General features: G+C 37.9%; 3 protein-coding genes across 7 annotated transcripts in view; 2 read left to right on the plus strand and 1 right to left on the minus strand.

Moving 5' to 3' along the window:
- Window positions 1-4,882, plus strand: part of KIF2A (kinesin family member 2A) — a 72,629-nt gene extending 67,747 nt beyond the window's left edge. For 2 of the 3 annotated variants that reach the window (XM_044916826.1, XM_021702034.2), the window contains exon 20: window positions 1,962-4,882. In XM_044916826.1, coding sequence (XP_044772761.1) covers window positions 1,962-2,047 — 86 coding nt within the window. In that variant the 3' untranslated portion in view covers window positions 2,048-4,882. The remainder of the gene's footprint in view (window positions 1-1,961) is intronic. The other variant, XM_044916827.1, reaches the window with a different exon arrangement.
- A 229-nt stretch (window positions 4,883-5,111) lies between these two features.
- On the minus strand, window positions 5,112-15,405 carry DIMT1 (DIM1 rRNA methyltransferase and ribosome maturation factor). 3 transcript variants are annotated; one of them, XM_021702035.1, is made up of 12 exons: window positions 15,188-15,405; window positions 14,784-14,857; window positions 13,506-13,592; window positions 12,097-12,158; window positions 11,917-12,010; window positions 11,782-11,831; window positions 10,603-10,726; window positions 10,378-10,470; window positions 9,121-9,185; window positions 8,475-8,538; window positions 7,176-7,282; window positions 5,112-5,645 (listed from the first exon to the last, which is right to left on the minus strand). In XM_021702035.1, the coding sequence occupies exons 1-12, from the start codon at window positions 15,264-15,266 to the stop codon at window positions 5,603-5,605; spliced, it is 942 nt and encodes a 313-aa protein (XP_021557710.1). In that variant the 5' UTR covers window positions 15,267-15,405; the 3' UTR covers window positions 5,112-5,602. The 3 variants fall into 3 exon arrangements, with proteins under 3 accessions (XP_021557710.1, XP_021557711.1, XP_021557712.1); XM_021702036.1 differs by lacking the exon at window positions 15,188-15,405 and adding an exon at window positions 15,153-15,166; XM_021702037.1 differs by lacking the exon at window positions 10,378-10,470.
- A 9,008-nt stretch (window positions 15,406-24,413) lies between these two features.
- The window catches only part of IPO11 (importin 11), a 211,476-nt gene continuing 209,093 nt past the window's right edge, over window positions 24,414-26,796 (plus strand). Inside the window, exon 1 of the mRNA XM_044916828.1 lies at window positions 24,414-24,491. The gene's annotated coding sequence lies outside the window, so the exon portion shown is untranslated. The remainder of the gene's footprint in view (window positions 24,492-26,796) is intronic.

Genomic DNA, 26,796 nt, shown 5'->3' on the forward strand with positions numbered 1-26,796 from the left:
ATCTGTAAGTTTTATACACTCATTCAGATTTTTAGTTTGATAGGTCAGTGCTTGTCAGAATTATTTTGCTTAGATTAGGTCTATTCAGGACCATGCCTTCTGTAGCCTCCTATCTGCACCTGTGTCATGTCTTTCCTTTGAAGACTTGTTTTAAAAAATCAAGGGGAAGGTTTCAAGACCTTGAACAACTCAAGACCTTTCAACAATTATTCTTCCTACTTTGCGAATGGAGGGAAGCATGTGACTTACCCACTTTTTGGCTTTTTAAGTAGCTTATCTGTGTAGCTTCACATTCACATTTATTGTATGTACTTGTTTCTGAGGCACTGGCAAACTAGTTGTCTCCATTTATATGTGAATGGACATCTGTGTATGTGTACATGAAATGCAATGTGAAACCAGATTGAAATTGCTAATTCTTAGCACCAAACTGGCTAATTTTTAAACTAGGTCCTTTGTGAAATTGGTTATTTGAAATCATATCGTATAGAGCCAGCAATGACTGTTTGCCCAATTCAGAATTGTTGGTACAAATGTAGAGTTTCTAGAACTTACTTTTGTTTTTCGTATTCTTCATATTCAAGCCTTGATTTAAAGTGTTTTGATCATTGTTCTTATCTGTCAGAACTCACAGGCAGCTTTTCTCTATGTATTTTATTCAGAACAGATCATAATGAATTGTAATTTTTTTCTTTGTAATATGTGGCATTCAACTTAGTTGTATCAAGTGTATCCATAACTTTGAAGAAATTACTTAATGTCTAGCTATTGTATTTTTTAGGAAAAAAATTTTTTTTACCATCCAGAGATAATTTTGGTATTAACATAAGAAGTTTGAGAGTTTTTATCTTATATTAACAGGTACGAGATCCCGAGATCCTTAAATTTCTTTCTGAATTTCAGAAGTTAATTTTTAAAATATCATTGTTCTTTGGAAGAGGGGAAAGAAATGGAGATTCGAACTGATAATCTCGTTCTTTTCTCCCAAAGGCCATAACCTTTGCACCATTAATACATTTTAAGTTGGGTAATTGTTGAGGTGCTGTCCTGTGCATTGTACATTGCTTACCAGCATCCTTGGTCTCTATTGACTAGATGACAGTGGCCACTTGTGACAGTCAAAAAATATCTAGATATTATCAGATGTCGGGGGGGTGGTGGGAGAACATCACCCGTGGTTAAGAACCACTGGTATAAAAGGAGATGAGATATTTCTCATCTTCACAGCTGACTTATTTGCCTCTTTCAATTTATTTACCTAGTTCTTATTCTTATGGGACTCTGAATTAATACATCATAGTAGGAATTGTCAGACCAAGAATATATTATCCTATAATCCCTTCTCCATTCCCTTTTACAATCCCTGATAAGGACAAAATGACATTTCTTTTTAAAAATTCAAACATCTTTTGAAATTTCATGGCTTAAAAAGGTAAAATAGGCATCAGGAGTAGAAATTTCTTAATATTGAGGGAAGAAAAGTCTATTTTACAGTTTAATAAGATTCAGAGGCACCTGGCTGGCTTAGTAGGTAGAGCTGTGACTCTTGATCTCAGGTTTATGACTTTGAGGCCCATGTGGGGCATAGAGATTACTTAAAAAAAAAAGACTCAGTGTTTTTTTGAACATGACTGTACACATTTAACACACATATATAGCCTGTCTGTACTCCAAAAGGAATTCAAATAAACTAAAATTCAACACTGTAAAATGTGCCAAACAGAAGAGAAACCTGTTGAAGATATAGAAGAAAGTTATTTTCATGAATCCTTAAATAACGGAACTGTTGCTATAACTGAGTATTGTGTTTAGTTCTGAGTTTCTGGACAACAAAAAACAAAAGGAAAAATCCTGAGTTAATGCTCTAAAGTAAGGCAGCTGACTTGATAGGACCCATGAAGTTGTATACTGTATTGCATGCAATGCAGTACTTACTCTCTTGTTCTTTTCTTTTTTCCAAGATAAAGTGAAATCTTTTCGTGCAGCTCTACAAGAAGAAGAACAGGCCAGCAAGCAAATCAACCCGAAGAGACCCCGTGCCCTTTAAATCAGCATTTGCTGCTAAAGGATCCCCAGAACCCACACTGCTGTAACATACAATAGTTCAGCTGTAAGGGCCATTTGAAAGTTTGAAATTTTAAGTGTCTGTGGAAAATGTCTTGTCCCTTCACCTGAATGACATTTCAATTTTGTGAAACACTCCTTTGTCTACAAAATGCTTCTAGTCGAGGAGGCACAACCAAGATTTGGGAATAGTGAAGCATTTTGTTTCATTTACCCAGATAGTGATTTACTTTTGGAGATCCTTGCCAATTGTATTTTCTGTATGAAGTAAGGTTGTGGACTTGATCCAGCGGTGAAGAGTAGGGGGAAGCCACAGCATTTCCTTTTAACTTGGTTCAATTTTCGTAGCAAGACTGAGCAGTTTTAAATCCTTTGCGTGCATGCATACCTCATCAGTGATTGTACATACCTTGCCCCCTCCTAGAGACAGCTGTGCTCACCTCTTCCTGCTTTGTGCCTTGACCTAAGGCTTTTGACCCTAAATTTCTGAAGCACAGCCAAGATAAATTACATTCCTTAATTGTCACTGTAAATTACCTTTATTGTGTGTACATTTTTACTGTATTTGAGACATTTTTTGTGTGTGACTAGCTAATTTTGCAGGATGTGCCATATCATTGAATGGAACTAAAGTCTGTGACAGTGGACATAGCTGCTGGACCATTCCATCTTGTATGTAAAGAAATCTGGAATTATGATTTTAAAACCAGATAATGTGGTTATAATTTTCTTAGCATTTTCTTTGTAAAGAACTAAAATATAAACTAGTTGGTGTATAATAAAAAGTAACGAAATTCTGAGAAGAGTTTTATCTTAGGATAATACATATATATGCAGTGTGTTCTCCAGTGTGGTATTAACAGGACTAATAGTGCAATTTGATCCTTACCAATACCATTACTTAAAGTGTCCATTAGCACCCCAAAATGTACCTCCTAAATGTACTGATAAAGGAAATTGGCTTCTGATGCATGAATATTTACATGTACACTGAAAGTAGTCCATAATAGAACTGTTAGTTTAAGCCAAGTGTAGACAGTACATAACTCCCTTGAGAAAGAATTAAGCTAAAAGAGGGTTGACTTTGCCTCAAAAGGCAGATCGAACCCAAGCCCCATCCATTACCTAAATGTGTGATGTTTCATCATTATTTGGTGAGAATCACCAAATTCTCGCCAATAAATTGGATTAGGGTATGCTGCTTTTTAAATGGTGGCACTTATTTTTACAGATTGCTACTCCAAGGAAGAAAACTGGCCACTTTTCATGTAAATATTTTGTTAAAAGATTTATATATCTCTCTAGGAGTTTTCCCTTAGTTCCTAGGATAGAGTCCAGGAGTAGATTAACAACAAAAAGTCTCCCAAGGATGTCTTGTTTTGATTTACTCAAAGGAACTACTGCTCATTCATTTGGGCCAAAGGGAAGCTATGAATAGAGAATCACATGAGCCAGATTCCCTACTTCATTGTTCATAGAACCCAGAGGGTAGTTGTGGGAAATCCTAACACCATGGTGAAATGCTCCTCTGTAAACTTGAAATCTAGAACAAATGTAGATTTTCACAATGTGCTTATTAATAAATGATATCTATGGAATGAGTTTTAGAGATAATTCAGTACATTGTAACCTTTGTTTTGGAAGGGACTCAGGTTTTCTTGCAGTTGTAAGATATGTTCTTTTGTGGTATTTCAAAGAGAAGAGGAAGAATGGAGCAGATACTATTGACCTTGCAGAGGTTGCTTAAAAAAGTAGTTTTTGAGGCTAACCAACCTTCAGAGGGCAATAAAGAGATGTGAACTTGCTCATTTTAAAGCACAACAGATTACTCTTTATTAATTAAATAAGATGGATACTATCTCTGGAAGGTCTTATATTCAAATATGCCGCCTTATACTATAATGGCTTCATTCTGATCAGTAATCAAGGTCTTTAGAAAATTAATACCAGAAAAGATCTTGGTGGTATAGTCCAAACCTTCAGTTTTACAGATAGGGAAAACTGAAGGCCAGAAAAGGGACTAAAACTCAGTAGTTCACAGGGGAAGAGGAAATAGACGGAAAGCTGAATTAAAGTTTTCCTATAAGTCTAGAGATGGTACCAATGAATTTTGCAAAGTAAGTAGTTTTGTGATATTAAAAAAACCTACTCTTGAGGTATATTTAATATTTATGTAACAAAAGTGGCTTGATGCAGCTGTTATTTAAAGAATAATGAATCTTTTGGATCTGGGTTAAACATTCTCAGATTTCTTGAAAGCTGATATTCCTATTAATAAGTAATTATTTTATTTATATAGGAGTGTTCTACTATATCACTTTGAAGCCAGATTTCAAAAAAATCTGTTTAGGTAAACAACTTCCTTCCTAGGTTTACTCAGTGTACCTATGTTAAAATAATTTGGAAGCAGTCTTTCTATTAAGTTTTAAAAAAGTCAGTTATCAAGATATTTTTATTAATTTCCTTATATAAATAAAATAATCAGGTACTATAATTCTTTATTAAAGGACATAACAATGCTTAGTATTATATTGATAATGATTTAAACATAGTAGCTAGTTAAGACTTGTTTAGGGCATCTATTGACATTGTCAACCGGCCATTTTAAAAATAGCTTAAAACTAAGCATCAGTATATGAAAAGACACCGGAACTTTGTTTTCCAGAAGTCACATGAATACTGAGAGCCTCTAGTTATGAGAAAATGGCTGGTTGAGATGTTTATTTGTTTTAAATAAGTTGAAGGGCAGAATTTGAACTGTAAAGCCAGTTTTGATTTACAAAACCCTTTGAAATTTTGTTAAACCTGTGGCTTTCCCCAAGAAAACACATACTATCTTATAGTTCATTTCATTCCAGCTGAGCATGCTCATTTCACAGTTAAGGAACCATGCCCAGAAGTCATATGCCTGGCACCACCGCATGGTGGCGGTAGCGGACTCACGTTTACCCAGAACCCGATGGAGCCTCTGCTGCTACAGGACAGCTTAGGCATAGGCAGTGAGTGAAAGAAGCTGTGTAAGATAAACAGAGAAGAAATGAGAGAAGCAAAATAAGCAGTTGTTTTATTGTGCACATGAATAAAAAGAAATCGTATGGGAAATATGTGACTGAGTTAAGCATGTTTTAACTTTTTTACTATTTGAGGGACAAAGGCCTACACAGGTCCTCATATAATATATAACAGAAAATAGAACAGTAACATCTTTATACAATAACCTGTTAGAAATGGTAAGTTTAAGTGTAAAGTTGTGCGTGCCTGCGGCTCTTCAAGATTATCATGCGTAGATTGGACCCTGCCCTATGTTAGATATTAAAAACACACCACAACCAAAAAACACTCGGGTACTTAGAATTGACTGACTTACTACCATGAGAATTCAGAGTAATAAATGGTGACAGTAGTAGTATTAAGTCAAAACTAGTCAAGCACATAGTGTTCCAGGGAAGCAAAGGCATAGTTCATCTTCTCAAATTATTAAAAATACGTAATTCCAGTTTCTTGTTCTTGAGTTTGGAAAATTCTGTTTTCCAGATACCTAAGAAAAATGTATACCTTCTGCATTGAATCCATGTAGCAATCTGAAAAAAGAAACCAAAATGAGATGGTATTGAAAGGTAATTTATTGCATATAACAATGCATAGTTCCTATACCATGAATTCCAAAACAAACACATCAGCAAACCTCTGAAGCCCACCCACTCCTAACACTAGTCATTATAGAAACGTCATTCTTCAATTAAATTTGCAAGATATATATTGGTTAAAGTCACATTTTCTTGCCTCTTTTGTCACAGCCTATGTGTCTTAAGTTATGGTGAATTTGACCAAATTGTCTTAGACCTCTACTATCCAGACGTAAGAGCTCACTGGCGCTTGTTCTATTTCAACATGGTAAGTGAACAAGAAGCTGTTTGGAACTAGAGACAGAAGAAAAATGAGTGGGTAATCTTAATGTTCACTTTTCCCTCTCTGGGCTCACTATTACTCAGGTTCCAATTAAGTACTTAACACATTGCTTTTCTCTCCATACCTTTGTTACCTATTGGATGCTAATTAGCAAACTACATATGCTTAATAACCTTGAATAAATTTGGTGAGAATTAAAGTAAGCTGAACTATTTCTATATAGACCTGAGATTATTTTCAGGATGGCCCACAGAAACAGCTGAAGATGTATTAGAATGTTTGAAAAAGGAAGATAGGTACTTATGAGTGATGTTCAACTCCTAGGATTAACCTCTGATGAAGACTCAGTAGTACTGCTAGCCTGCCAATATAAAATATAAACCCCATCTCTCTTATATGGAACTGTGCTGCCAGCTTAGAAAAGTCAAACCAATTACTTTTATAACAATCTACCCTCATTTTTTATTCAGCTCCTAGAACAGGGACGTTCTAAACATGAAATGACTAAATAGGCAAAAACTGTTCAGTAAGTGATAGTTTATTAGGAAATCAAAGTGTTAGTGCTTAAAAACAGTGAGTATAGGTAACTGAAGGCTTATTCTGCTTTCATAAGACTAATCTGCTTAATTCAAGGAAAACATTTGGGTCTGCACTGCCCCATTAATTATAACACCCTTCTTTTATTTTAGGTGTGTAGAACTTGCCTCAGTCGACAAAATAAGTAACTATATTATTAAACCAGTTAGAACTGAAAACCAGGTATGATTGTAATTGACATTATTTCATGTGTAGGATCTATTTAACAATAACTCTTCCCGATACAGAAAAAGAATGAGATTCAATGACATGTGTTATGCTGCTTCTACCTTACAGGCTACTTTGAAGACACACACTATTAAGACTAACTATGAATGGGATTTGGGGGAGGAGGCTGAAGGGGAGGAGCACACATACCACAACACACATTGACACAGAGGCTATCTCCAGGCTCGGACTGTTCTTTATTACTGTTCTTAAAATGTTCATTCTGCTGCAGCTAACTAGCCTCCATCTTCTACACCAAATACTATTCCATACTATGGAAGTGCTATGCAATAACCCCAGGTAGCACCTTACACCGCTTAAAAGCCTTTAAATCTCTAATCGGAAGGTGTCACAGTAAAGAAATGTAAACACTTAGGAAAAAAGAACAATGTAATTACCTGATGAAGTCATCTATGTCCATGGAACGGGCCCGCTTGTCACTAAAACCTGTGCTGGTTAGGATTTGCTGTATTTTATCTGCTATGCTGAAATCTTCTGGTATTATCTATCAATATAAGATTCAGAATAAATGAACAACATATCTTTAATGAAGTCATGTTGGCTCTTTTTTGTTTTTTTTAGTTCAGTAACTGATAAAATAGTCACCTTTATCTGCTCACGGCAGTCTGAAAAGCCTATTTTTGCAGATCAGACTTGGACCTCTAATTAAGTGGTTAATCTACAGCACATACCAAATACTCAGAAAACTTTGAATGAGTTAAACCTGTATACTGCCCTTTTTCTTAAAAATTCTGAAATAGTTTCAGGAGTAAGGTACTTCATATCAAAAAATAAAGCTATAAACTGAATTTTATAGCAACTGTTACTCCTTTAAAAATATCTTACATTTTCTTGGCACAAATTTAATTTTATCAGCCAGTTTTTCTCAAAGAGATGACCTCCAACCCTGGGGAATATTAAATATTTCATACCTCACATCCTTCCTCCAAAGATTTTTCTTAATCCAGTTTAATATTTTCCTACCTAAGCAGTTGTTTAATGACTTTGTCCATAAAAAAGAAAATGAAGGTAGCAATATGATATATTAAACCATACAAGATCTGAGTCAAAAAATGCAATGGAAATTTGCTCTTATCTTTCTGCTCTGTTTAATTAATTTGAAAGAACTAAAAAGTTATCAGACATCACAGTTACGTGTATGGCTATGTGTATGTGTGCTGACACACATACAAAATTGGTTAAAGAAAATGTTGCACAGATAATAAAGAGGCATGAGGCTTACAACAAAAAATCTGCTATTCAGCCTATACTTTAATTATTTCAATTTCTGGGTATTAAAAAAAGTTACTGAGAAAATGGTAACTTTAAATTGAATTGCTACGTGAGCAACAAGGCAATTGAGCATAGCAAATGGTACATAATTTGAGCTGAGCAAGCTACACATGCCTAAAGCTTTGGGAAAATTATGACTCAATTGAATTTCTTTTTATGTCTAAAAACAACTGTCTAGTTAAAGAAGCTCAAGTGGAGTAATCAAGGCCACTCGGATCTATTCCAAGAATACACAGTAGTATTGACCTATTAGAGGTCAAGTTAAGGTTGTGCTAGTTACACATCACTTTTAAGGATCCTATGGAATGTACCAAATTAAGAATCAAGTGATGAAAAATGAAAATAAGTAGATGAACATTTTAAAACAAATCGGAACCACAGAGACAACAAATATTTTTGCTTACAATATTATGGATCGAACAGTGAATTCTGTAGTTTTTTTCCAACAGCTGTTGTACTGCGCTTGACCTATAGCATAAAGAAGCGATATTGCTGTTATTCCAAAATCAGAGATTATAATTTCCTTTCAGTTTATTATAAAGTTAAGTGTATGTTCCATGTAGTAAAATTAAGGGACTAAAAAGGCATTGAGTATTAAGAAACAATCACAAACTAGTAATATTTAAAAAGTAAAGTTCTAATAAAAATCTCTGAAATTCTTAACATCACCTAAAAAAAAAAAAAGTGAAATAACGGCTTTCAGAACCTCTTTTGCCCTTGGGCTTCAAATTGCTATTTAAAAATATTTCCAAATTAATAAAATTGCATGAATTTTTCACAAGTGTTGAAAAATGAGACAGATGGGTGGTTTTTGTTTTTTCCTGTTTTGCCAAAAAACCTGATGTAATTCCAAATTCCAGGAACTTTCTTTGTTAAATTTTTCTGCCCCCCCCCCAAAGTACAAAGTTAGTGAAAAAGGAAAAGTGTGTCTGGACATGGGTAATCTTTATGCTTTAGGGTATCTGTTCAGGATAAGGACCAAATTCTATCACTTAGCACAGTTCCTACAGCACTGGTCCTTCCTATATCGTAAATGAGTAAAATACTCACTTAAATGCAGCAGAGAGTGTCTTGTTTTTCCTAACGAAGGTGATCCTTACTAGGCCATCCCATTCCTGAAACAGAAGACGGATCATTTCTTAAAAATATCCAACCTTGCCTATGTCTCCTAGGTATTATTTTGTCTTTTAATATATAAAACCGAAAGAACCTTCTGGAGTGATGAAAATATTCTGTATTTTGATCTGGCTGACCCATGCAAAAAATACGGTATGTACTTGATTTTTGGCACTTCTGTCCACCTCACTGAAAATTTTATCCTCAATTTTAAAAATTAGAAAAAAAAATTGTTCCACATCTGAACAAAGAACACTGTGACATTTATTTAAATCAAAGTACCATTTTCAAAAAACATAATTCAAGGGGTGCCTGGGTGGCTCAGTCCGTACGCGTCTGCCTTCGGCTCAGGTCATGATCCCAAAGTCCTGGGATTGAGCCCCGCATCGGGCTTCCTGCTTGGCGGGAAGCCTGCTTTTTTTCTCTCCCTCTCCCCCTACTTGTGTTCCCTCTCTCGCTGTGTCTCTGTCAAATAAATAAAATCTTTAAAAAAAAAAACCATAATTCAAAACAGACATGATTTAATAGCCTATGCAACATACCTAAACCACCCTACAGGAGTAATTAACAAACCACTCCATTACCAAGAACTGACCACACAAGTAATCAAGTTTTTATCCAAAGACAATGCAGTATGGTTTTACATCAAGTGATGCAACTTCTCTTTTTAAATTGCAGAAATATGAATTATGATTAAAAAGTGTTATTCAGGGCGCCTGGGTGGCTCAGTTGGTTAAGCAACTGCCTTCGGCTCAGGTCATGATGCTTCTCCCTCTGACCCTCCCCCCCCATCTCATGCTCTCTCTCTCTGTCTCATTCTCTCTCTCAAATAAATAAATAAAAATAAATAAAAAAATAAAAAGTGTTATTCATAATATTGCTCTAACAACTACCTTCATTTTATCTTGTTTTCTAAGTCATACTCAAATATTCTGTAGCTATACTCGATAGCAAAATGCAAAGGCATTCCAAGCTGTACTTTTTTGCAGACATTTTCCATGCTTTTTTTGCTCTTCACAATGATCTTACATCCAAATATTCCATCTACTCCCAACATAGGGATGTCATAATTAGCATTTTCCTGTCTGGACATTTAAGTTAACTCAGTATTTTTCTGCTGCTAGAGACGCACATCTTCCAGCTTGGTCTTTTTTTCCTCCTTTACTGAACGACCTAGTACTTTAACCTCACCTGAAAATTGATAGGTGGTGGTGGATTCTTAGGTTCTATTCTTACAACACTGGATTCTACCTTGGGTGGTGGCCTGAAGTTATTCTTTCCAACCTGTTAATTAGAAAATAAGGAGTCCTCTCAAAAGAGTTTTAAATTAGTAATCAAATATGCTTTCCTCACAGAAGGCACAACTAGATGCTCACGGATGAGGTAAGCCACATTATTTCACTAACAGTCACTTACTTTCATCAGATGGTCCACACGTGCTAACAGCTGTGTATTGATTGAGAGTCTGCAGTATAATTTATCTCCAGGCTTTGCAACTAGTCTGAGAGCAAATTCTCTTTGAAACATAAGTACAGCACATCTGAAGAGATAGTAGAAAAGGAATAAGGAAAATCGTTACTTTTAACTATAAAGGTATTTCAACTTCAATTAATTTTCTTGGGTGGGAAATAGAACAAAGAGTATCTGTGGTTAATGAGAATTCGTTCAGCTGATTAGAAGGCAGAACACTTTCAGCTTCAGCTTTATTACCACAAAATGAGCCAGCTGGCTTTTCATTTTATAATGACTACACCACTAACTCCTTGCACATGTAAGCCCTCTGTGTTCAGATAAGCACTAGTCCATTATCCCTTCTAGGGGAAAAAACAAAACAAAACTCAAACAAAATCAGCTCGGCAGCCCAGTGGGATTTATGGGGAAGCAAACACCCTTATGGAAGAGCTGACGCAAGAGAGACAGGTTGTGACACTGGTGTCCTGATTTCCCAAGTTAAAGAACGTGGACGTTGGAAAGCAATGCAGAGGCTTTTTGGAGACTCTTGAATAGGAAAAGAGCATCTTCAAAGCTGGGCTTTGACTTTGAAACTTTTTTGACAACGAGTCACACTAAGAAATACATTTGACATTGCAACCTACGCCACAAATATCTGTACGTATATGTTTTATGTAACTTAAGCAAAAGTTTCACAAAACTAATCACCTGGGCCACATACAATGAATGCCCTCTGATATACTCTATTCCATGTCATTAAAAAAAAATGGTCACGACTCAATAAATTTATAACCAGTAAGGGGTTTCTGAATTGCAGTTTGAAAACTCCTGTTATATAATGTGCCTAGTGACTAGTTCGGAGGCTGTTGAGACGTAAGGTAATAAAGAGTCTGACCTGGACTAATGGCAAGAGTATTAGAAAACAGGGAAAGGCCATTTGGTCTCAGAAGGAGGACTTACACTGTACCTCCCCCCAAAGCTCTGTCAACTGAATAAAAAAGAGAGAGAAAGACCTCCACACAAATAGATATTTTCTACAAAATACATTCTCCAATAGTTTTTTAATTGAATTAACTATCATCTTTGGCTGTCTCTGTTCACGGCCTAAAATTTGGCGGTAATTTTGGTCTTTTTGTCACAAACCTGAAAAAAGGTCGGTGCAGCAACAGCTTGAAGACAAAGGGGGAAGAGATCTGTAAGAGAATTAACTAGTTATTTCTAGGAAAGACACATCACAGAAACATTTTGTATAATGTTCCCAACAATTTGAAAACACACCTGATATGGCAAATTTGCCACACAAGCATCAAAGAATGGTAGATCTGTTTTCAACACATCACCCACCAGTACCTGAAGTTTGCTGGCCAGAGGCCTAATAATAAGAAAAAGAGCAATTAAAAAATACTGTTTCATGAGATTGAAATGCACTTTAATTCTATCATGCATACTCATACTCACGTGCCCTGAACTCTTTTGTGAAGTTCTGCTACTAGCCTTGGGTCAAGTTCACAGGCAATTACCTACATTAAAAAAAAAAAAAGTATTTGGGGGTTAATTATGGAGCATAAATCTTGTTATCTCAATCCTAACCCCTACATGATTAACATGAATCAAACTTTTTTCACCAATTCTACCTCCAATTTTCCTTCAATTCTACTCTACCATTTCAAATAACAAAGAACACCATTCAGAAAAATAGACTGTGCTCTGAGTGGCCCCTGTTCGAATGGCTCCCACTCTTACCGGGCTCTGGTAAGGCAGTTCCCTCCTTGTGCCCCTTGAGGCCTTTGGACGGTAACTGTTTCCTGCTGTCGCTAGCCTATGGGTATTCCAGTAATGCCTACTGGCTCTCTTAATCCCATTCCTACATTTTGGATCCATTCAACTGGAAACTGGGTCAGCCAGAACACACAGAAGCCACCAGCAGCGGCCAGGTGGCATCCCAATCTCATGGTGCAGCTCTTTAGATCTCCTCCTCTAGGTTCCAATACTCCAGCCTCCTTGCTTTGTCCCCCGAGCCTAGAGGTGGTAGCTCCTCTTTGTAATTATTATTTTGGGGCTACTTCAGTGTTCCCATTTTATTCTTTTAGTCATCTAACAACAACGTAAACAACTCCCTATATTAAATACCCTGTATTGAAAAATCAAATGTGGTTTCTGTTTTCCTTTTTTTTTTTAAGATTTTATTTATTTATTTGACAGAGAGAGACAGCCAGAGAGGGAACACAAGCAGGGGGAGTAGGAGAAGGAGAAGCAGACTTCCCGCGGAGCAGGGAGCCCGATGCGGAGCTCGATCCCAGGACCCTGGGTTCACGACCTGAGCCAAAGGCAGACGCTCAACAACTGAGCCACCCAGGCGTCCCTCTGTTTTCCTGATTAATACATCCCATATTCTCTTTTTTGTAATCCATTTTTTGAAATGGAGATATAGTTGACATAACGTTATATTAATTTCAGGTGTACAACATAACATGTATATACTGCAAAATATGTATATATTGTGAAAAAGTCTAGTTAGCATCCATGGCCACACATATTTATACATAAAATATTTTTTGTCTTGTGATGAGAACTTTTAAGATCTACTCTCTTAGCAGCTTTAAAATATACATACGATACTGTTGCTAACTACAGCGACCATGCTGTACATTCCATTCCCAGGACTTACTCATTTTATAACTGGAAGTTTGCATTTTTGACCACTTTTATCCATTTTGCCCGTATTTGTTAAGATAAAGCTGTTAGCAAAGTATTAAGGGTTGCTGTTAAAGTAACAGCAATTAATTAAAATAGATTTCTATTTGTAAACCAGGTGAGCTTGCTCACATAGTCATTTCTGATACCAAAACACAAAATTCCCTTTTTACCTTTTTTGCCTTTTCTAGCAACTTTACAGTCATATTGCCAGTTCCAGGTCCAACTTCCAGTACCACGTCCGTTGGTCTTAAGGCAGCCTGCAAGCACGCACAACCACTTTAGCTTTACTGGCACATCTGAGCACATCATTTATTTTACATATTTATTTACACATTTATTTTATCTTTGCTCAAAAGCACGTGGTTAAAGCGATCTTATTCTGACTCCACATCTGTGAGATTCCTTCATGATCTATGTGCTTGACAAAATTTTCTCATTAACATTAGGTGCAAGTGGAAATCTGTCATCTCTCCTAAGCTGGGGCCATAGTTAGGAGTCAGAAAACTTTATAGGAGTCAGAAAAGCAGGAATAGCAGTTCTTTCTGGGAATGGCTTTCTGTCTTCTACCTCAGAAATGACTCCAACAGCATCTTTTTACCAACTCTTATTATCAGTAAGTTCAAACAAGAAAGGACTGCATATGATGATCTTGCCTGAGAATCACAGCATGTTGTACTGGGATTTCTCAATTTTCAACCCATGTATGGTTTCAGGGATAGGAATACCTAGAAATTGTACAGAAACCCGGGTGTTTGTATGGCACAAAGCTGCAGTGTTCTGTGTGCACAGCTTTCATCAGATGCTCAAAGGAAATCCATGAGCCAAAAAGGTTAAAAAATTAGGCCCTCGTTTGGCCAACAACACTACGTCAAGATGATAGAGTCTCTAAAGATGTAATGTTCTCTCTATGGCTCCAGGATGCCTCCTTTGTAACCAAGAATGTAATCTGTACCACATATATTTCATGTTAAGGCACTCAGTCCATCCACAACAGTAAGAGAACATCCACTACCCATGCCAGAAGAATACTCCAAAGGGTTTATATGAGGCACTGGATTGTACCATGTAAGTTTCTCTGTGGAAAAAACTTCCTAAGCTGTCATTATGACATCTTTTTAGGCTCTGGAGTAAATAAAAACTAACAGTGGTAGATGGTGTCTAGAAAAAAGTGATTAGGAATAGAAAATAATCTGGAATTGAACAAGTACAAACGGCCAGCTATGAAGTAAATAATCTACAGAAAGAATTTGGAGCCTGGGGAAACTCAGACCCACAGAATAAAGCAAATCACGCCAAAGTCAGCCTATGAATCCCAAACAATTCTTCAGTTCATTCTACAAATATATAGAGAGCATCTATTTTGTGACAGACATCCTCTGTGCGCTGAAGTATTCCTAAGAACAAAATCAGTAACCCAACAACTCTCTCCTTTTCTCTTCCACACCCACCTTATCGATAATGCTGTTAACAATGAGAGGATTTTTCAAAATGTGCTGCCCAATCCCCGTGTTGAACATGAGTCCTGGAAGAAAACACGAAAGAGCCTTAATTTCCCAAGGAAACGTAGACCTTAGACCGTTCCACAGAAGAAAGCAGGGTGGCTGGGGTTAGATCTCTGCGCCGAGAGCTACCATCGAACGTCACGCTTGGAGCCGAGATGACACCCTGCTTTAAGTCCACCCCTCCTGCAGGAAAGGAAGGCAGAGGCGGCGCAAGGCCTGCCGCCGGCGATCCGGGAGCGCCGCCGCCACCGGCCTTACTGTCCCGGCCCAGATCTGGGTCCGTGTCCCCGAACAGGTCCTGCCGGATGATCAGACCTGAACACAGACAGCCCCCTCCCGGCTGTCCCCACCTCCCGCGCTCTTCAGCTCCCGGCTCTCTTTGAGCCGCTCGCGACGGCGACCGCTCGTCCCCGACTTGATCTTCGGCATCACCGCGGGTTCAGACGCACAGGTTTGGAGAGCAGAGTGGACCAAAGTCGGCTACCCAGCACCACACGTTGGAACTTCCACCCCTGCACTGCCGGCACCACTCCCCGCCACGTGGGGGAGGGGCGAGGGCCCAGCCCCCGTTCGCCGTGGGCTCCACCCCCAGAGAGGGGACGGACCTTGGAGCCCCGTGGCCGCCGGGAATTGTAGTCATGAGGAGGAGGAAGCCCTAAACTCGAGAGACTAAGGATCCCAGAAGACACCGCGCCGCTGATCCTGGCTGTTTGGATTGGCTAGTTTAGAGTCGGGGTGGGGCCTCTCGCCCGGGTCGGCGCGGAGTTGGTCGGGTAAGTTTTGGGGTGGTGCTCTCGAAGATGTGGAGGCGGTTTAAATTATATCGTGCTGTGAGGAGTGTAGATATTTCGTCAAGCCAGGTGCTGGGACCCGCGAAATCCAAAGGTTTCTTTCTGTCCTCTGCCTCGCTCCCGTTTTCCAGCAAACTCTGGGGTGGGGAACCAAGGATTTGGGATAAGGAGCTTGCGCCCTTGCGCGAGTGACTTCGCTTCTTGGGTTGGGGAGGACCTCCGAGAATGTAACAGATCTTTACTTCCCCTAGGGCTCCTAGTTGCTTTGCTTCCTTTTGTGCCATTGATTCATTGCCCAAACGTTTATCGGACTCCAGCTGCGATTAAACACTACTGGGTGCTGTAGATTCAAAGTTAAATAAGAAACTGCTCTTCCCAGAGTCTATTCTATTGAGAGAGAGAGAGGCAGAAAGTCCGAAACGCTGTAAATGTGGGTATAAGTTTTTGTGTTGGGTTTTGTGGTAGGACTGTGTATCCGATTGTAAGCTCCGTGTGTACAAGGTCCACGTCTGTTTTGCATGCCAGTGTAACGACTCTCAGTTTTTAATTTTTCAGTGTGTGCTCTGTTTTCTTCAAGAAAGTTTCTTTTGTTTGGATTACCAAAGCTGCCTCTTCCTCGAGCAACTAGTATGTGTGCATCGCCAAGCCTTGGTCGTTCTTTGCTGTAATTCTAACTCAGGAAAAAACTCATAACTTTAGTAACATCTTCAACTACTTATTTCATTCCATTAATCGTTATTTTATTACACAGTTCTGGAGAACCTGTGTGTTCCAGGTACTGTGTCAAATATTAGGAATAAAAAGATGAACATGAATGATCACTGCTTTTAAGGAACTTGCTGTCAAGAGAGGGAGACATGCAAGTTATTATAATGATAACATATTTGCTGTTACATGCCAGGTAACTTTGGGTACATTATTTCATTTAATCTTTTCAAACAGTTGTCTGAACTAAGTCTTATCATTATATCCATTTTACAGATGAGGCTGAAGGACAAAAATGTTTAATATTTTGCTCAAGATCATACAGTAAATGACAGCTGCATCTTGAACCTACGTATGTATTCCAAAGGTTGTGGGTTTTTAAAAAAAGGTATGATGATGATTAGCACAGTGGCTAATATTTGAGGAAGTTGGGGAACGTTTTCAAAATACAATAGTTGAGTGGAGTCTTTAAAGGACAAACAAAAATTAGCTAGGGGAAACTTGGCAATTTAGAGGAAACCGTAGTCACAAAGACAAGATATAAAGAAGTTGAAGGGAAACAATGAAACTTGGTATAGCTGAGGAATAAATAGGAAAGGTAAATAGGACCTTACTACAAAGGGCCTAAAATGTTATGCCAAGGAGCAGTGGTGGTCACTGAGAAACCAGAATAACCATTTTGCATTTTCTCCTCCTCTCCAGGCTCTGTGAATTGCCGGAGATCACACAATAGTGTAGGTAGGAGACATTCATGGGCTTCACTTTTAACTCTTGCTCTCTTAGCTCTAGCACTCTTCTTGAATTTTCTCTAATGTCTCCCAGTCTCCATAAAAGATCTTTAGACCTGCTGAATTCTTCTCAGGCTCGTTTCCCCTTCCACCTCCCCAGTTCCCTCTCAGCAGAAGACCTTGCCTTTTACTTCACAAGAGAAGTGCAAGATCACCTCAAGGACATGCTCATCTTCCTGGGTTACTGTTCTACACTCTGAGCAAAGCAAAGTGGAACTTTCTTTCTGGTGGGGAAAAACAGACATTATGGTAGGTGGTGATGAGTGTGCAGGGAAAAGTAAAGCAGAGGTGATAGAGATCAACAGGATGGGTGGGAGAGGCTATTTTATGTAGCATGGTCTGGCAAGGCTCCCATGATGGAGATAATCTGATCAGAGACCTGAGGACACAAATCTAGAAGTGAGTCACACCCTGGCAGTTTCTGCTATAACTAACTGCAAGACAGTAAGTGAGGAAAGCATGAAGGTAGGAGACATTGTGAATGGAAGTACATGGCACAATAGAAGGAAAGGGGTGCAGTTTTTGTTAGGAGAATTCATATGCACAGGCCAGGGAGAGCTTGAAATTTTGGAGTGGGGAGATAGTTCTACTAGTTGGGGAAAAAAAAAAAGGTTTAGCATTAAACTCCTAGGTAAATCGGTATCATAGTTTACTATTGGGTACTGCAAAATGTAAGTCCCCTTTGCTTTTGCTGAAGAGTGAATAGAGTAGACAACAAGGATGGAAAACCAAATGATATTTTTTTAGGAGTAAAATAGAAAGACCCTCCTAGAAGAAGCCATATGTTTTAAGGCACAGAAAACTAAATGACTAAGGTGAGTGTGTACATTTAGCTTACCTAGAATCTAAATTGGTGTTTGTCCATATGTGAATCTTGGACCACCTGCATTAGAAATACTGCAGCACATGTTAGGGCTGAATTGTATCCTCCTAAAATCCATCTGTTAAAGCCCTAACCTCTTGTACCTCACAATGTGTCCCTATTTGGAGTTAGGACTTTTAAAGAAATGATTAAGCAGAATGAGATCACTAGGCTTGGCCCTAATCCAAAGACTGGTATCCTTTTAAAAGGAGGAAATTTGTATACACAAAACACCAAGGGAGTGTATGCACAGAGAGAAGACCTTATGGGGACGCAGAGAGAAGGTGGCTGTCTAAAGCCAAGGACAGAAGCCTTAGGAGAAATCAACCATGCTGACACCTAGATCTTCAATTTCTAGCCTCTAGAACTGTGAGAACTAGAGGTTAGAAACTGAGAAAATAAATTTCTGTTCTTTAAGCCACTAATATCATAGTCTGTGGTATTTGATATGGCAGCCCAAGCAAACTAATATAGCACATAATGAAAACTCACATTTACAAGCCCTCCCCTGAACATTTTGGATCAGAGTAGGATTGGGCCCTGGCAGATGCATTCTTAACAAACCCTCTAGGAAATTCTGGTGTACACCACAGGTAAGGATTCATTACTTTCTGCACTAAAATAAAGTAGATTGAGGAATTTCTACAGAAAAGAAGATGGGGAGGGCTACCGTCATTAGTATGGGAAACTTGTTCTTGTAATTGGGATCCCTTATTATTCTGCCCATATTCACCAATTTTTTTTTTCTGTTAGTATCAAGGCGACATTCAGAAGTGAGATAATATTGGGTGCACCATGGATCCATAAGTCCTAGAAAATTATGTGACACTAGGTTATGAGCTGCATTAAAGACATGAGCATTGGGAATTTATGCTGGAATGTATCTGAGTTAACTTTGCGGCCATGAATGGCTTTGAATTATAATAAATAATTTTATACTCCTCTGGTTCATGTTTATCTCCTTTGTTAATTAAAAATAATCATTTTTCAATTTGGATGTGCACAGTGGATTCACTGCCATTCTTATATTTTTTGTTTTTTAATGTAATAGAACTTGAAAAGGAATTATAATAACATTTGCTTTGGTAGAAGAAGAGGCTCACTTAAAGTGACAGCCTGCCTGAAGTGATAACATTGTAAATGTGGCAGGAAATATAAAGAATAACAATAAAATGTTGTAAGCATTTTCTTGTATAAAATATAGTTCCTTAAAGACTTTTAATGTATTGAAATGTCATAAAAACATCAAGAATGTTTGAATTTCACACTTTTAACATAGATTCACTAACAGAAATACTGTGTTCTTTTGAAAAAGGAAATAATTCACTTGAACAAGATAAAACAAAATCAAATTGAAATATAATTAAATCAACTGTTTAATTTGATTAAAACACTGGAGCATTATGATTGTGCCAATATCCAAATCTAAATGGTAAAATGAAATTGTACGTTACAAAACCGGACAATTTCAAAGAATACCTAGTGTCTTAATTTCTACTATGATGTCTAAATCTTAACAGAAAAATATAATGACACTTGGGTGAAAGAAGTTACATACCTTTAATACTTTGGGCAAGATTATAAACATGTTCTAATTTTTTTTCAGATCATTATAAATGCTGTCTTAAGGTATTAAAATTAATTAAGAAACACAGTTAAGTTCTCTGTTTAATACCAGCCTGAGTCTAAGCATTGTCAATGAATATCTAATAATTGATTCTCCCAAAAATGTCTGTCAGATAAATGTTTTCATATCATCGCCATAAAATGTCATGTTACAAAATGAAGCTTTTGAAGCTTTACAAATACAACCAGAAATAAATTATCGTACTGAAAATACTAATTGTGAATTATAATAGAGCCTATTTTATATTTTAATTCTACATTTATAAATACTGTATTTTTTATATTATGTTTTATGGGCATTGAAGTACTTTTCACGCAATTTGATTTTCAGTGAGCCCCTGGCAAGTTTGTTAGGGCAAGCACGATTACCCTGTTTTACACAGGAAGAAACTGAGTCTCACTGAGATTAAAGGCTCAGGGTCCTTCAGGTAGTAAGCAGCAGAGGTGAGAAGAGTAAGCCTGTGCCAGCTTACGCAATAGGCAGTCCCACCTGCTGCCATCTGTGAACTCTGTTGGTCTCTAGTTCTGCTGAATGTGGGCATTACAGTCCATTGCTCTCATCACTGGTGGGGTGGCTGGGAAGCAAAGTATACTAGCTGAGTCATCCTAAATAGAATTTAAATCAATTTTACTTTTTAAAAAAGATGTTTATTTATTTCAGAACAAGTGAGAGAAAGAGAGTGCACAGAGGGAGAGGGAGAAGCAGACTCCTTGCCGATGAGAGGGCCCAACTTGGGGCTCCATCCCAGGACCCCAGGCTCATAACTTGAGCTGGAGGCAGGTGCTTAACTGACCGGGCCACCCGGTAGCCCTAAATCAATTTTATTTTTTAATAACAATCTGATGTGTTTCATTATAAACAACATACACTGTAAACAAAATAACAAAGCCAAAAATCTAACTTGCAGAAATCTTGGAAAATACAGAAACTAGGAAGAAGATAAAAAATTTACCTGTAATCACTCTATGCTGAGATAACCTTTATGAACATTTTGACATATAGTTGTTTTCTTCTATTGTTTTAACAACACATATTTTTACATAATTGAAGTCTTGCAACTTACTGTTATTTTTTCATAAAATACAGTGACATGAAAAGCACTTTCCCAAGTTGTTATACAGTCTTGTTTATTAATATTGAAAGTTGCTGCAGCAGATTTTGTCTTGTGAATGCCTAAGAGTATTAAATCATTCTCATACCATTGTTGTAAAAAACAGAGCCATACACATTTTAGTGCATACATGAAAAATATTTTCTATCTTTGGATTATTTCCCTAATATAGATTTCCAAGAATGGAATTATTTAGTCAAACTGTATGGACATTTAAGTCTGGGTATATATTATCAAATTATTTTCTAAAACAATCAACTTTTATTCTTACCAGTACAAAATTAAAAAATGCTAATTTCACTGTAAAAAAAACCATAGGTAGAGGATATTCTTATATCCCAATTCCAAACTAAAAGTTGTTTTATTTATTTTTCCTTATTTATTAAAGTAATACTTAAACATTGCAAAAAAGTTTAGATAATAAAAAAGGTTTTAGAAAATGAAACCCATCACTCAGAATTAACTTCCATTAATGTATTGATAGTTTCCAAGACTTTTTGGATATATTAGACTCTTCTCTTGCTTTTACCTAACTAAATATGAAGGACATCTTTTAATGTTAATGAATATAAGTCTACATCACCATTTTTAATAAGTGGATAGTATTCTATTATATAAACTTACCATAATTTATGATCTTTATTGAAAGACATTTGTATTGTTTCAAGTTTTTAAAAAATAATAAACTGAATCTGCTACAGATTATATTACCAAGGGCAGATCAATTAGTTTCTCAAAGACTTACTTTCCTAACCTGGTAAGCATCTGATGAGTTAATGGATCAGCATCTAATGAGAGCTCTATTATAGAGTTGGCCAAGACCCAGCTTTACACAAGTTGCAGTATTAAGTGAAATGTAGCAAATTGGAAAGCCTATGACTTTGGAACACATGTTAGTTTTCTCTTGCTGCTGGAAAAAATTACCACAAAGTAGTTTAAAAACAACATGAATTTGGGGTGCCTGCGTGGCTCAGTCGTTAAGCATCTGCCTTTGACTCAGGTCATGATCCCAGGGTCCTGGGATCGAGCCCCACATAGGGCTCCCTGCTCCCGGGGAAGCCTGCTTCTCCCTCTGCCACTCCCCCTGCTTGTATTCCCTCTCTCGCTGTGTCTCTCTCTGTCAAATGAATAAGTAAAATCTTAAAAATATATATATATGAATTTATTATCTTAAAATTCCGAAGGTGAGGAGTCTAAAATCCTCTGCAGGACTGAGTTTCTTGCAGAATTTAGGAGAGAATCTAACTTTTTCAGCTTCTCTAGGCTGCCTGCATTCCTTTACTCATGGCTTTATATCGCTCTGACCTCTACTTCAATGGTCACATCTCTCTCTGACACGCCTGCCTCCCTCTTACAAAACACCCTTGTGACTACATTGGGCCCACAAGATAATCCAGAATAATCTTCCCATCCCAAGATACTTAATGTAGCCATATCTGCAAAGTCCCTTTTGCCATGAAAAATAGTATATTCACAAGTTTTGGGGATTAGGATGTGGATCTCTTTTATCCTACCAACTACAAAGCATATATCTAAATTTGAGTCTGGTAAGAATTTGAACGTGGACAAATGACAAATTCCTATGAACATCATCTAATCTGTAAAATGAGGAAAAGAATCCTCTCCATATAGGGTGGGATGAAAATTAATGAATTATATGAAATGTTTACAGTTCAATGCTAGACACTTAAAAGACACTTAGAACTGACACATAGGAAACATTTAGAAGTAGTTACCATAATATAATTATTGAGGCAAAATGAGTTGCATAGTTATTAATCTTATTTGCATCTTGGAAACTACTTGTGATTGAGGGGTGAGGGATGCCAGTGTTTCTTAAATTTATTACTTGCTTCATCGACTTTCTGCTTTCTCTTTTCAGTTCTCAGCTGTTTAGAGGGGAAAATACTGAATTTATTCTTATATTTCAAATATATTCTGAACAGGCCCAATGATAATTTAAATATTTGTTTGCCCTTTTCTCTAAAGAACCTTGAGAATATAAGACTATAGCAATGAAATGCAGTAATATGAGATTATTTATGTAGCTGTACATATTTGTCTTGTACAAAGTATATGACTAAGTATTACATTCATCATAGCTGAAGCTAGGACCTCCAAGTGCATCTTATTGGGGTCCTGGAATTGTAGGTAAAATTTGTGTGTGTGCATTTTCTAAGTTATAACTTATATTAGATTTCCAAAAGATCCATTTTCCCAGATAGAAAAGATCCATTCTTCTAAATCAATTTCTTCATTTTAATTCAAATTAGGTTATATATGTGTGTATACGCACACACATGTATCTTTATTGCATACTCCTATTTGACTTGTTACTCAATGTGTGACCTGTGGACCAGTAGCATTGGCATTACCTTGAAACTCAGAAGACTCTCAGGCCCCACCGCAGACCACCTAAATCAGGATCTGTGTTTTAACAAGATCCCATGTGATTCTATGAACATTTTAAACCTGACAAGTATTACTTTCAGTAAAATCAGAAGATACAATCAGGCTAAATAAATAAATAAATGAAACATGCCCACAATACCATTCAACTAGTGACAAACCTTGTTAACATTTTGGCATATATTTATTTACTGTTTTGTAACCCACTCTTCCCAATGCATTGTGAATGTGTTAACATGTCAATAAACACATGCCAACATAATTTCTAGTGGCCAATTTGTAATTTATTATATATGCATGTATTATGATTAGGCATTCCTTTCTTGGTGGTTTAGATAACTTTTTATATTTTTACTTTTAAAACAGCCCTTGTGTGATAAATACCCTTGTAATGTAGGTTTTATGGTTGCCTGGTTCAAATCCTAACAATGCCCCTTACTAGCTGTGTGACGTTAGGCAGATTAGTTGAATTCTCTATGCTTCAGTTTCTTCATCTATAAAATGGGCATAACAAAAAGCACCTCATAGATTGTTTTGAGGATTTGTATAAATACGTGATTCATGTAAAGATCTTAGAATTGTATCTGGCACATTCTAAATGTTCAATAGATGTTAGTTATTTTATTATTCTTGATGAACCCTCACCCATATCTTTACAACTTCTCTTTCTGAAGAAAACTTAGGTTATTAAGCTAGCTAGTAGCAGAGGGGGGGCAGAAGTGGACTTTTCCGTTTTAATCTTTTCATTCTTCCTATAGTTCTGGAGTAGAGCGCCCACCAAATGTAGGACTTAAAAAAATTCAAAAACAAATTTTCGCGGGAGGGTTGACCAATGAGAGAATAAGATTATTTTAATAACTCTCCTCAGCTGAGACAGACCCGTAAAACAATACAGTTTAGAACAGATATCCGGAATTGTGAAGAGAAAATGGTTCTGATTCAATCAACCCAGGACACAACCGATCCTTCTGGTAGCGGGGCTACGCGGAGTTAATGCTCCCATGGTTACAGATCTGGCTGACTCCAGGCTTTGCGCTCTCTACTGCGCAAGTGCAGACAGCTGATTTAGCCCCCCGGCGCCTTCAGTTTCGAAGGGGAAGCCCCACCCCCCTCTTCTGCCGTCCTCCTATCGTCTTCTCACTTTGCCTATTCCACGCGTTCCGGGGGTCTGTGACGCAGTATTCCGGCGTCCGCGTCGTTTGGAGCCGCGACGCTGAACATGGCGCGTTCCTAGAAGCCGCTTTCGGCATCAGTAGGCGGCGGCGTGTAGATTGGAAGCGTGGGGCGCGGGACCAACCGACTTCGCTTCGTGTTGGGGAGTGGAAGCGGGAGAGCTGGGCTATTCCGGACCGAACCAAACGGTGAGGCCTGAGAGCCACAGAGCGCGCGAGTGGAAGGGAGGTGTGGGTTGGGCAGCGGAGACCCGAGAGGCGAGGGAAGAACGTGGGTCAACCCGCAGACGAGGAATTGCAGTAACGCGGCGAGGGCGGCCTGCAGGCTTGGCTCTCTGCGTAACCCTAGGCACCACTAGGAGCTGGGGGCTGGCCGAGTCAGCCCGGGGGTTGGGGGGTAGCCTTGGTCGAGGAGGAATCGGGGTGCAGGGAGACAGGGACTGGGTGCCAGATGAGAAGAGCATAGGGTGCCCATTGTGGCTGCGGTTTCGAGCCAGGGTGGTGCATTTGCCCTTGGGGGATAGGTGGTGCAAATTTTGAGAGAATGTGGTCATCTTTAGTATAAAACCAGTGTATATTGTTATTGCATACATTACGTTGATGCTAATAGCGATACTGTGAAAGCTTTAATTAAACGTTAGACCCTTGCCTTTAATGTACAGGTGAAGGAAGTTACACATTTTCAGAGGGGAGCAGCTTGCTGAGGTATGGCCGCCAGTGCTCAAGCCCAGCGACTTCTGCAGCTTTATATTGGGGGTATTTGTGATTCAGCAAAACTATTTTGAGGCCCATTGCATTTGTCATTCTTCCTTATTCTTTTGTTACATAGTGGGGAATGAGGAGAGTATTATTTGGAAGTGACTTGACTAAATTAGGTAGAAGTGGTAAATTGTCTGCTGGTGCCAAGATTGCAATTGACATACCTCCTCCCCACCCCAATATAAGCGAGCTCGGTTGTAGTGAAGTGTAGTGCCTTTGAGAATTGGTTATTCCTCAGAAGAGGGTAAGAGCAGTTTACAGCCATAATGTTTTTTCTTGGATAGGGAGTTCACTCCATTTTAACGTTATTTTAAACTTCTCTCTTCAGTTTAGAGCCTTCAGGTTTAAGGGGAGAGTGACTATAAGGCTTCCATTGCATGACGCCTTTTCTTTTATCTTTCATCACTGAAGATTACTTTGAAATTAGAATGAAAATCCCTGTTGGTTGTGATAGGATTGTGGAATTTTCTCCTCCTGTAACCTAGTATAGGGAATAGTAGAAACAGTTTAATTATAGCAATGGTTTGTGGCCGTGTATTATAGCCCTAGGTCACCTGGGCTGTCTCTGTCCTAGTTACACTTCCTAGAGCCGAAGAAAATTCTCATCACAAATGAATTCAATCGTGGCAATAGGATCGGAGGTTCTAAACAAATACATGAAGATTATTTGGTAATTAGTATAAAAGTCTTTAAATTTTGTGACATTGAGAATGTGTTTGCATTCAGGATCAAACCATAATGCAAAAGAACCCTTGTAGGCATGTGGCAGTTAAAATATACTGAAGACTTTTCCAGAGCTAAGTATGTTCTTGTAGATATAAAAATATTCGTGTTTTGAGAAAGGTAATATGATTAGACGGATTTTGACCTTTGTGTTGTATGTATGTTCATATATGTGTGCGTTTGTATTTATATCTGTTGTCGAAGTATAGCTGATGTACAGTGTTATATTAGTTTCAGGTGTACAGCATGGTGATTTGACAGTTCTGTACTTTATGATGTGCTCACCATGATAAGTGTCATTACTATCTATCACCATGCAGTGTTGTTACAGTATTAGTGACCATATTTCCTGTGTTTTATTTTTCATCCCTGTGACTTACTTATTTTATAACTGGAAGTTTGCACCTCTTAATCCCCTTCACCTATTTCTGTGCATTGGTATTTAATCTTGCTTCTCCTAATATGGTGTTATTGATTCCAGTATTACTCATTTCTGTCTTTTCCTATCTGCATCAAATGAGGACTGTCATCAAGTTAACTTCAGAGTGTTTTAGGGAATGGCAAGACATACTTAGTGCAGGTGTGAGTCTGGAGTGTTGTTGTTCAGTTTTCTAAATATCAGGCTGATAACAGATAAACCCACAATTAAAAGCTTTGTAGAGCTTGTGCTGGATCAGTGTTCGGCACTCTTGCTACTCAAAATGTGGTGCATGGCGTCACCTGAGTGTTCAAACTGCGCAAGCTCGGGCTTAGCCCCAAACCTAATGAATCAGAACTTGCATATTAACAAGCTCTCCAGAAGATAAGAATTTATATTAAAGTTTGAGACACACTACTTGGTTGGGAAAAGTTGGAAGACTGAGGTCATGCATAAACCTGCATAAAAATCATAACATTTATTTTGATCTGAGGCAGTCTTTTGCTGCTTATCAAGTCTGATATATCTGGTTGAAGAAACTGAGACCCAGCAGTGGTAAGTGACTTGCATGAGGTCACATAATTCATAACCCAG

Source organism: Neomonachus schauinslandi, chromosome 7 (genome assembly GCF_002201575.2).
Source record: "Neomonachus schauinslandi chromosome 7, ASM220157v2, whole genome shotgun sequence".
In the NCBI taxonomy this organism is placed as follows: Eukaryota; Metazoa; Chordata; class Mammalia; order Carnivora; family Phocidae; genus Neomonachus; species Neomonachus schauinslandi.

Bases quoted from the DNA above. Each gene is read 5' to 3' on its own strand.
- DIMT1 (XM_021702035.1), bottom strand. From the start codon at position 15,266: ATGCCGAAGATCAAGTCGGGGACGAGCGGTCGCCGTCGCGAGCGGCTC. The intron at 12,011-12,096 runs GTGAGTATGAGT...TCTTATTATTAG, and splicing joins CACAAAAGAGTTCAGGGCAC to GCCTCTGGCCAGCAAACTTC. The intron at 10,471-10,602 runs GTAAGTGACTGT...TCTAATTAACAG, and splicing joins GTGTGGACCATCTGATGAAA to GTTGGAAAGAATAACTTCAG.